Source organism: Dipodomys ordii, unplaced genomic scaffold (assembly GCF_000151885.1).
Source record: "Dipodomys ordii isolate 6190 unplaced genomic scaffold, Dord_2.0 Scaffold386, whole genome shotgun sequence".
Classification (NCBI taxonomy): Eukaryota; Metazoa; Chordata; class Mammalia; order Rodentia; family Heteromyidae; genus Dipodomys; species Dipodomys ordii.
Window position 1 is genome coordinate 229,012 of NW_012267602.1, and position 10,726 is coordinate 239,737.

Sequence of the window (10,726 nt, forward strand, 5' to 3'; positions counted from 1 at the left end):
AGAAAGTATCAGATAAATATGGTAACAGATAAATATATAACACATTTTTTTGAGGAGCACGTGGGCTGATTCCTCACCTTGGCTATGGTGAATAGTGCTGCAATGAACATGGTGTGCTTGTGGCTTTACTGTATCCTAGTTTTAATCTTTTGGGGAAATGACCAGGAGTAGAACTTCTGGGTGATAGAGTAGTTCTATGTTTAATTTTTTGTTTGTTGGTTGGTTGGTCATAGGGCCTGAACTCTGGTCCTGGGTGCTGTCCCTCAGCTCTTCAGTTCAAGGCTAGAGCTCTACCACTTAAGCCACAGTGCCACTTATGGCTTTTTCTGCTTATGTGATGCTGAGGAATCGAACCCAGGGTCTCATGTATGCAAGGCAAGCACTCTACCACTGAGCCACCTTCCCAGTCCCTATGTTTAATTTTTTGAGGAACCTCCATACTGCTTTCCTGAATGAACAAGTTTATATCCCCACCAACAGTGTATTAGGGTTCCCTTTTGGCTGCATCCTTAGAAGCATCTGTTTTTGTTTGTTTGTTTTTTTAATAATGACCATTCTAACTGAGGTGAGGTAGAATCTCAATGCTGTTTTGATTCACATTTCCTTTAATGCCAGAGATGTTGAACATTTCTTCATGTGTCTATTGACCATTTTTACTTTTTCTTCTGAGAAGACTCTCATTTAGCCCATTTATTAATTGAGTTGGGTTTTTTGAGAATTTCTTTTTAAGTTCTCTACATATTCTGAATATTAGGCTATCATGTGATGTGTGGATCAAGAAAAAGTGGTACATATACACAATGAAATTTTACTCTTTGTTAGAAAGAATGCTATTGTAGCATTTGTAAAGAAACAAAGTCTGGAACAAGTTATGTTAAGTGAAGTAAGTCAGGCCCAGAGAGACAAAGGATGCATGTTTTCCTTCATATGTGGAAACTAGATTTAGTGTACAAACTCATAAGTAAATATGTTGGGTGGTATGCAAATTTATACAAATATATTCACTGTATATTGCAGATTCAAGGGGGATCTCTAATAGTATAATTCCTTAGGAAACCAAATCAAACTTCAGCAAACTCAAATACCAGGAAGTGGGTGCTCAGAAGGGATAAGGTGAGGCCCAGGGGGAAAGGGCAGATGAATAAAGAAGAGAAGTGGGGGAGAATGCAATCAAGAATCCAATGTATATCCTACAAAATTAAAAAACAGTGAGGGAAGGAGTGGGTATAAGAGAAATGAGTATAAATGTTGAAAGGAGTGATATTGATCAAGATATAGTGTATTCATAAGCTCTTTGTTAAATGGCAAGTCCTTCGTATAATTAAAGATAATTTAAAAATCAGATACAATAAAAAAAGAGGTATGAAATAGTTCTCAGAATAGTAGGGCCTGAAGCGTAAAATAACTGAAGATAAACAAAGATCACATTGGTTAGAAGTTTAGGTGCACTGGAGTGGTAGGAAGAATCTAAGAATCAGCAATGAAAGTAGATAAGTCAGAGAATCATGTAGGGAAACTCTGGCATGGCCTGTCCAACAGATTGCAGGAAGATTACCACCTGACAAGGTCAGTATGAACAACCAGTCTGTTGTCTGTTTTGAGCTCTATCAATGTGAGTAGCACCCTACGACTCACAACACCAAAATTAAGAGTCTGTGTTTTGTGGTTTAAAAAGCTAACAGCTCAACTACTGGCAAAGGAGGGGAAAAGGTCAGTGAGAAAAATAACTGGCCAAGAGAAACATCCACAAAGACTGATGGATGGAGGCAAATGAGTTTAAAGAATTGTGTCACCTTCTCATAAATGGCAATTATGTTATCAGTCAGTGCAAGAAGATGCTGACCAGCAGTTCCATTCCTCATGTGAAGGGCTGAGTAAAGCAATATGATGCATGTGATCAAAGCCAAAATCCCTGAATCACAAGTTCAGGGTGCTTTTGGTTAGCTCCCTTTTGCTTCTGAGGATAGGTCTTGTTCAACTTAACAGTGATGGTAATTCATCATTTTAAGCCCAGGGATTTAAGAGGCAGTTTATTTCACAGATTCTCCTACTCAGGAACTCCCAAAGGACAATACTCTTAAATACCCCATAGCTTAGGATGTCTGCTGGCTACCAACATAAGGAGACAGAAAACATATCCCCTTGGGAGGGGAAAACAACTGTTAATATATTATAACGCACACCGGGAGTTGCTGGGCACCTAGAGTGAGCTGAATATTGCTGTGTACCAAAGAGGACAGGAAATTGTGAGAAGACTCCCCTTTGTCTATGCTCTCATGAAACATAATACAGGTTAATTATGACTTAATTCAAAATGCTTGAGACCAGATGTTTAAAATTTCAAAGAGGCTTTGGATCTGCGAATATTTTCATAGACTTTACCAAGTAAGCAAATGTCAAATGTTCCAAAATATGAAATATATTAAGCCCTTTATTTGGGGAGGGGTTAGTAGTAAGGTTCTGAATCAGGGTCTTACACCCCGTTGGCTGGATTGCTCAGCTGACATTGTATCTTGAGTCATACTTCCACACTGCTTTTTGTTGGTTATTTTGAAGGCAGAGTCTCCTGGACTTTTCAGTCCAGGCTGGCTTCAAACAACAATACTTTAGATCTCAGTCTCCTGAGTAGTGAGCCACCAACATCCAGTGTTGAGTGTTTTCTGACACCCAAAATGCTTCCATTTGTGGGGTATTGTGGATTTCAGATTACAGGTACTCAATATACCTCACTTAAATTGAAAGAATTCCCCACCATCAACACTCATAGGTAATCTAGGTATGATGGCACATGACTGTCTGTAAAGTCAACTTGGAGAAGAGAAGGCAGGGAGATCACAAGGATCACAAGTTCAAAGTCAGATTAAACAATACACTTAGTTTAAGGACAGCCTGAACTACATATTTATTTCCTGTCTTAAAATATGAAAGGAAGGAAAAGGCTTAAAGGCAAAGTTTTATCAAAATGGCAAAGAACCTTTGACCATGAGGATGCTGGGAGATTAGCTATCACCTGTGGAACACCAGGACTGACTGACCAATTGTCCCACTAGGCAACTGGCCCCTCCTTAGTCTTCAGTGCAGCCTGTGAACATTGTTGTTAGTCAAAAAAGAAGACCTCACCAGATAAGAGGTTAATTCTGCCTGGAGACTGCACTAGAGGGAAATGGTATGCCATGCCTACTTCTGCTGTTTCCCTCTTCACTATAGTTTCTAGTTCAGGGCCACTTACCTTTTTCTTCTTCTTCAGAATCACTTTCACTCCATCCACAGAAACCATAATGCTCACTTTCTTCTTTTTGATGTTCTTGGCTTTAAATTCATACTGCAAAAGAAAAGAGAACAAAGAGGGAGAGTCTAATTAGACCATTCTAGTAGCCCACAACTTGGCAAATAAGGCCTAGGGAGATAGGTATGAGGGCATTTCAGCGACCTCTAAAAGCAGGTGCATATCTGCAGGCAAGGGCTTAGGGAACCTCGAGGTTAGAACAGGGACCCCAAGTAGACATCAATTCCACCACCCAGCCTTCAACTAGAGCCATAGGAATTAAAACATCCTAGCAAGATAAACCTGAGCCATCCTGATGAAGCAAAAATATAGCTTACCTTGAAAATCTCAACAAAATCTCTTGATAACTCATTCTATCATTTAACAACAGCTAGGTCACTCTTGGAACTCCATTTCATCCCCAGTGTAGATTAAGAAGAGCTAGCATAAGCCTTCACATCAGGTCTTTTCATACACCAAAAATAAATGAATTCTAACTTACTCCTTATAATCAGTTCCAAATTCCTTTATCTATTGGTCTGTCTCCCAGTCTTACCACAGACATATTAGCCTGAAGATTTGGGTAGCTGGAGGGTATTCTGGAAAAGACCAGCCAAATAATAATCTTAAGGGAGGCATTGTGTATCACCCCTATGTTTTAAATTCACATTTTCAGTCCTGGACAGGGCTGCTCTGACCATAGCTCTGGCCATCCAAGAATGTTTGTCTCAGCCTCAATCTCAAATCTTTCGATTACATTCATGCATTCATGATCATTTATTATGCTTGTCCAGCTATTATCAACTGATGGTCTAAATCTTCCTTTTCCTCAAAACCATAACCCTAAGTACCAGTTAGCTTATTAGAACCATCTTCATCTGATCACCATCTTAGCATCACCATCTAGAAAGGTTTTTAATCAAACATTTGGGCCACAGACTAAAGTAACTCAGGGCAACTCATAGCCTTTCTTCTCTGAGAGCTTTTATATTCAAGACTTCCATCTATACCACACCAAACTGGGTAAGAAGCAACTAGCTCCTTGCCTATGCTTCTGAAGCCCAATTATTTCTACTTAGAATACTAACAGGAATGGGTGCAATCAATCTTAATGAGACAAAGACATAACTAAATCCCAACCAAAATCTAGAACTTTCCTCCCTTAGTCATGCCTTTGAACTTTCTGATGTTAAGAGTTTCTTACTGGGGGGTGGAGTGGAAGGAAGAGAGAGGGGAAAAAGTTTCCTACTGTCCTCTGTCTATCCCTTCCTCCAAAATCTCCATTTCCTCTAAAATCTTACTCTGTTTAACACAGTTAGAGTGATGCTCCCTAGCTGTCTACTTCTTAGAGACAAGGGCAACTATAATTTGGGTGAAATGCCATTACATTGTCAGAGCAGGCTCTGGAGCATAGCTAATAAAGTCCCCAGGTGCTGGCAGTCCAAATCATTTCCCCATCAGATGGTTAACACCCACTCCCCATCACTCTACCCTTTCAACAGCTTTCCCTTTCACCAGGGACTTAGAAGAAGGACAAACCAGGGCAGCAAACACAGAGGAGAAGGAGAAAAAAACATCTATTTCAGCCTGGAATCCACAGTCAACACTGAGTAAAGGGGAGAGAGAGGAATGTGAAGCAGGATGGAGGAGAGTTCTATATCCTGGAGTCAGATACATATCAGTATCCTCCAGGTAACTGGCAGCAAGCACTGAAGGATAGATTTGGGTCTAATTAGCATGCACCTGGGGATGCAGCTGGATCCCCTGACTGCAGCACTCTGCTCAGTGGTAGTCTGGATAAAGTGAAATGACCTCTGGTGGTAGTGAAGAGAACCAGCAGGGTAATCTGTGAATCAGCTGGCTTTGGCCTCATGCCCATTGGGAGAAATGAGCCAGCCATTGCTCCTGACCACACTTGCATTTACCTCTGCTTACTTGAGCTTTAATAAAAACAACCTTCTAACTGCACCTCATTCTGAACAAATCACTTGATGTCAGACCACAGATGCACAGAGGGGACATTCCTGTGAATTCCACTTGAAGTTAAGGACCTGAAAATCTCATACAGAAGACAGATCCTGGCCTAGACAGCTCAGTCCTGATCATTTTGGTCTCTTCCAGTATGGCACTTTCATGTACTCTACACAGTTTCTTCTTTCCCTTTAATGCCCTGAAATCAAAGCAGAAATATCTCTCTGAAAAGCACAAGAAGGAAGCAAGGCTTACTTGCTAAGCCAAATAAAAACAAATGTCTTTTATTTCCAGGAAAATCTTATAGTTGACTTTTCTTGTGGTCAATTTGTTTGGCTTACTTCTCTACTGTGCTCTCTCTCTCTCTCTCTCTCTCTCTCTCTCTCTCTCTCTCTCTCTCTCTCTCTCTCTCTCTCCGCGACCCCGATACCTTGATATCAAGATCCCTCTCTCTCTCCGACCCCGATACCTTGATATCAAGATCCCTCACCCAAACTTGGGAAGAGGTGCCAAGCAAGCTTCTTGTTCATGTGGCTGAAACTTTATACCTAGTGAGTTGTTTGACAAACATGGCCATGCCTTTTCATCTTAAGAACTCAAAATGCAACTCAACATTCTCTTTGAATCTAGAAAACACCTCTGTAACAATGCATGTCATCTCAGGGTTATGGATGGATGCTGACACAAAAAAGCATGACCCAATTTCTTTCCAGAATCTCAGTAACAGAACCATCGCAGGTGCTCCTCACAACTGCTGGTGGAATGTGATGGAGTGTTTTAAAGAGAAAAGGGGCAATTGAGGCAAGAAAAAGGCCTCTAGGTCCCATCACAGCAACCAGCATGACTTGTGTGTGGTCTAGAGGGCTGTTAGTTTAGCCACATGCTGCATCTATTCCACCTGCCCCTGATGATCAAACATTTCCCAACTGCAGAATTGGAATTAAATTTCACTTCTATTGGAAACTCTGGACATGAAAGTAAATCAAGTGTCACAAAATGCTTAAATAGTTATCAAACCCTTTGTTTATATGGCCAATTACACTACACTTAGACAACCATGTTATCCTGCCCATTAGGGAGGTAATGGAGTAACCAGGAGATGAGAAAGGGCTCTCAGGGACAAGTTCTCCTTTTTACCAGACTGAGCTCTTCCAACATGAAGTGTTGCTTGGACAGGCTGACTTGGGAGGAAGCATCTGTGTTCCTTGGGACAGGAATCGAATCTACTCAGGCTCTGCCAGGGGCTGAGGAACAAACAGGACTGTTGGTGCCACCATCTGTGGCTCAAGCCAGACTTCCATCAAGCCAGACCAGCCACAGAGTATATGCCAATCCACCTGGTCCTCTACCCACACTGTGACCAGGGTGTTCTGACATATTTGCTTTGCTGGCTAGAGCTTCACCAGCAAGAACAGATTAAGCCCTACAGAACTTGACCTTTCAAGGAACAAAACAATACAAGTCCAGCTGGAAAGACTAAGGGAAAGTGTTTGGGGCTCTTAACAGAGCCTTAGGAGTTTCTATTAGAAGAAGGATTTTGAAAACTCAATGAGGCCTGGGAAGGGAAGGCTGGGTAATGCCTATGATAGAAGCCAGGAATAAATACTCAACAAGTGTCATGGAGCAAGAACACTTGCTACAAGCTGGAGAGCTACCTCCAGACCAGCAGCCTACCTTTTCAGCATCTGATTCCCAGAGCTGCCTTCTAACCATGGTTCAACCCCAGTCTCTGGTATCCAAGGAGGAAAATAGAAAGTCTGCAGCAGCAAAGGAGTGAAAACAGCTGAGAAGGAACCAGCCTAGAACGTAGCTTGAGGCTGTAGTTCATATGTAGAAGTCACTATTACTTTCTTAGAGCCAGGAGCCATGGTCAGGCTATTAGATGCTTCACACATACTATTTTTTCACAAGAATACGTAGCTACCTAAAGGAACCCTGAATGTTTGACAGTAGTTGATTTTTAACCAAAATATGATTTTATTACAGGACCCATGGTTTCTCAGTCATCTTGGCCATCTTGGCTTGTGATACAATTTTTTCCCTTCTTTGTCCCTCATTCTTAGCTATACCATTTGTTTGGCCTAGCTTCTTCCCATTGGCCTTTGATTACAGATATGAGCCAAGGTCTGCTGATAAGTCAAAATGCTCACAGACAACTTCACTGAGAGGTGAGGAATCCGTTTGCAGAGACAAATGGTGATCTTCTTGCTCCACAAGTCCTTGGCTTACACTTATCTTAATTCACTAACTTTCTAGAAAACAGGGGTTTTCAACAAATCATAAATTGAAAGGTGAACTGTGACAATGCCACTGGGCATTTTCATCAAGCTCTCCCTGTAGGCTCTGTTTCCTAAATAAGGGCATATCTACACAACAAATATGTAAGCATCTCAACAAAACGGATTATCTTATAAATGTTTGCAAGTCTTTTTGCACTTATTGAGAATTTAGTAACTTGCAAGGTACATAACCTAAGTGCAACATTATTCACAATATTCAAATGATGGAAACCAAATATCCATCAAAGGATGAATGGGCATTCAAAACATGGTTTATACAGAAAATGGCATATTAGCCAGGCTTAAAAAGGGAAGGAAAGAAATTGGCACATTACAATGTGGATGATTCCTGAAGACATTAGGCTAAGTGGATTAAACTAGTCATTAAATGACAAGTATTTTGTGATTCCACTTTTAAGATACCTAAAGTTAAGAAATACATAGAAAAAGATCTCTAGTAGCTTTATGGCTTCCAGGGACTGAAAAGAGAAAGATATGGAAAGCTAATGCTTAATGGGTATAGAATTTTAGTTTTCAAAAAGTTCTAGATAGTGGATACTATTGTAGTGTACTTTTAAAAATGGTGATGATGGCTGGGCCCCAGAAGGTCATGCCTGTAATCCTAGATACTCAGGAAGCTGAGATCTGAGGATCATGGTTTGAAACTATCCCAGGCAGGAAAGTCCATGAGAATCTTATCTACAATCAATAACCAAAATGTAAGAAGTGCAGCTGTGGCTTAAGTGGTAGTATAATAGCCTTGAGCTTAAAAAGCTCAGGGCTAGTGCCTAGGCACTGAGTTCAAGCCCCAAGACCAAAACACACACACACACACACACACACACGCACACACACAAATGGTGATGATAGTAATTTTATGTATGCTTAATCACAATGCAAAGACAAAAATCTGAAAATACTACATAGCAAACACATTTCTGCTCCCAGAAAGTTCACTTAACTCTGCTTGCAGAAAAATACTTTTGAAGCTCTTCACATGTGGGTTAAGTATGCCATGCTCTTCCTACTTCTATGTAATTGCATTTGCTCACCCTATGCCCTGCACACCCTCTACATCATCTGCTACTAACATCCTTCCTACTCCTGAACTGTTTAAACTTCTCCACAGTGAAGGCCTTCCAGGTCAACACCACTCCCCACATATTTCTACCAAGTTACTCCATCTACTCAGTTACCACAGACATATTAATTAGCCTCTACCATCACTCACTGCACATTGGTTGCTTTCGGGCCTGGGCACTGTCCCTCAGCTCTTTACCTCAAGACGAGGCCTAGGATTTGAGCCACAGCTCCACTCCTGGCTTTTTTTATTTTTGGGGGGCCGGTCGTGGGTGCTGAACTCTGGGTCTGGGCACTGTCCCTCAGCTTTTCAGCTCAAGGATAGAGCTCTACTACTTGAGCCACAGTGCCATTTCCGGCGTTTTCTGCTTATGTGGTGCTGAGGAATTGAACCCAGGGCCTCATGCATGCAAGGCAAGCACTCTACCACTGAGCCACCTTCCCAGCCCTGGATGCTTTCTCATTTCCCATGAAAGCCATGCCTCCTTGAGAGCAAGAAATACTACATATGTTTATATCCAAGAAAGAATCACCAGGGCATTAACAGAAGTCAAATAAATTAATAAACACTATCACTAATGCTTATTCACAGAGCCCAGGCAAAGATGATATAGTAACAAGCAACAATTAACACCCAAAAGTTAATTAATTGATGTTATCAAAAAAAGATTTCAAAACACATTACAAGAATTTAAAGAAGAACCCACAATTAAATGATTTAAACCCACAGCATATTTGCTGAGCATCTCCTCTATATGATACATATTGGTGTGTGTGTGTGTGTGTGTGTGTGTGTGTGTGTGTGTGTGTGTGTGTGTGTGTGAATACATGCACATACACATGCATATCAAATCCAGGACATCACACATTCTAGACAAACACTCTGATTAATGAGCTACAAGATGTATTTCTCTAAATGATGTATTGATATGTATTTCTTTAAATGAAACATTTTAGAGTTAGGATCAGGAACACTGCCAGGCTTTTCAATGGAAGGCTTCCATTCCTCCACTCCAAATTTCTTCCCATACTAATCACATTGTCTGTCCTCATTTCCATCATTACTTCCTATTCTACATCAAAGACAGAGGTCAATAAACCAACAAGGGTACATAATATTAACAAGGTCAGAAAAACATGGTATAGAGACCTTCTAAATATAAGGAGGGCTTCTGGGCCAAATTCAATGTTATTTGGAACATTGAAAAAGAGATTCATCCAAACCCAGATGTTAGAGGGGTAGGAAGCACTTTGATAATGTCAAGAGACCAGCATGATGGAAGAGGACAAGTTATACAGGTCCTCAGATGGAAGACAGCAGTAGCCCCAAGCACAGACAATTTGGGGCCATGTATTCAGGGGAGCCACTGAAGGACAGCTGCTCCTTTTAGAGAAGAGATGAGACATTCCCTGAAATATAGTCATTACATCTTTTCTCACTGAGAACATGTTGACAGGTCATAGGGAGCTGAACAACCAACCCAACTGATTCAGGGCCTGAATAGATGATTTATGAAACAAGGTAAATGTCACTACTAATAATAATTCACTGCCATCAACTTGCCTTTCCCCCATCATCAACTGCAGTACATTAAACTATAAAGGCATTTCTCACAAGTGTGGTGGTTGGTGTTACAACCTTCTATAGATGCCAAAAAGCAGAGGCCCAAGTACCTTATATAAAATGGTACAGCATTTGCAAATAACCTAGGCATAGGTTCCTGTATACTTTAAATAATCTCTATGTTAATGATGTAAATGCTATGAAAACGGTTGTTATACTCCATTTTTAGGGACTAATGAGAAAAAGTATATACATACTCAGTAAAGGTATTTTATTTTTCAAATATTTTCAATTCAAGGTCGGTTGACTTAGTGGGTGTAAACTTGTGCATAGGGAGGGCACATTGCATTGCAGTCTTTTTAAATGAAAAGAGAGGCAGGGATGGATGTCAAAATAAAACTATCTAATCCCTCTGAGCCCAGACTCTCCTTTAAATGATTATTATGGTATATTGTACAAGTAGGAAGACAGATACATCAAACTTGTCTTCAAGGAGGAAAGGGTTACAACACTGTAAACACAGTATGATTCTCATCTACACACACACACACACACACACACACACAC

The 10,726-nt window shown here is 40.7% G+C and overlaps 1 protein-coding gene across 1 annotated transcript in view; it reads right to left on the reverse strand.

Moving 5' to 3' along the window:
- The window catches only part of LOC106001740 (carboxyl-terminal PDZ ligand of neuronal nitric oxide synthase protein-like), a 134,072-nt gene extending 130,751 nt beyond the window's left edge, over positions 1–3,321 (reverse strand). Inside the window, exon 1 of the mRNA XM_013036732.1 lies at positions 3,230–3,321. Coding sequence (XP_012892186.1) covers positions 3,230–3,277 — 48 coding nt within the window. The 5' untranslated portion in view covers positions 3,278–3,321. The remainder of the gene's footprint in view (positions 1–3,229) is intronic.
- Between the last annotated feature and the right edge of the window lie 7,405 nt (positions 3,322–10,726).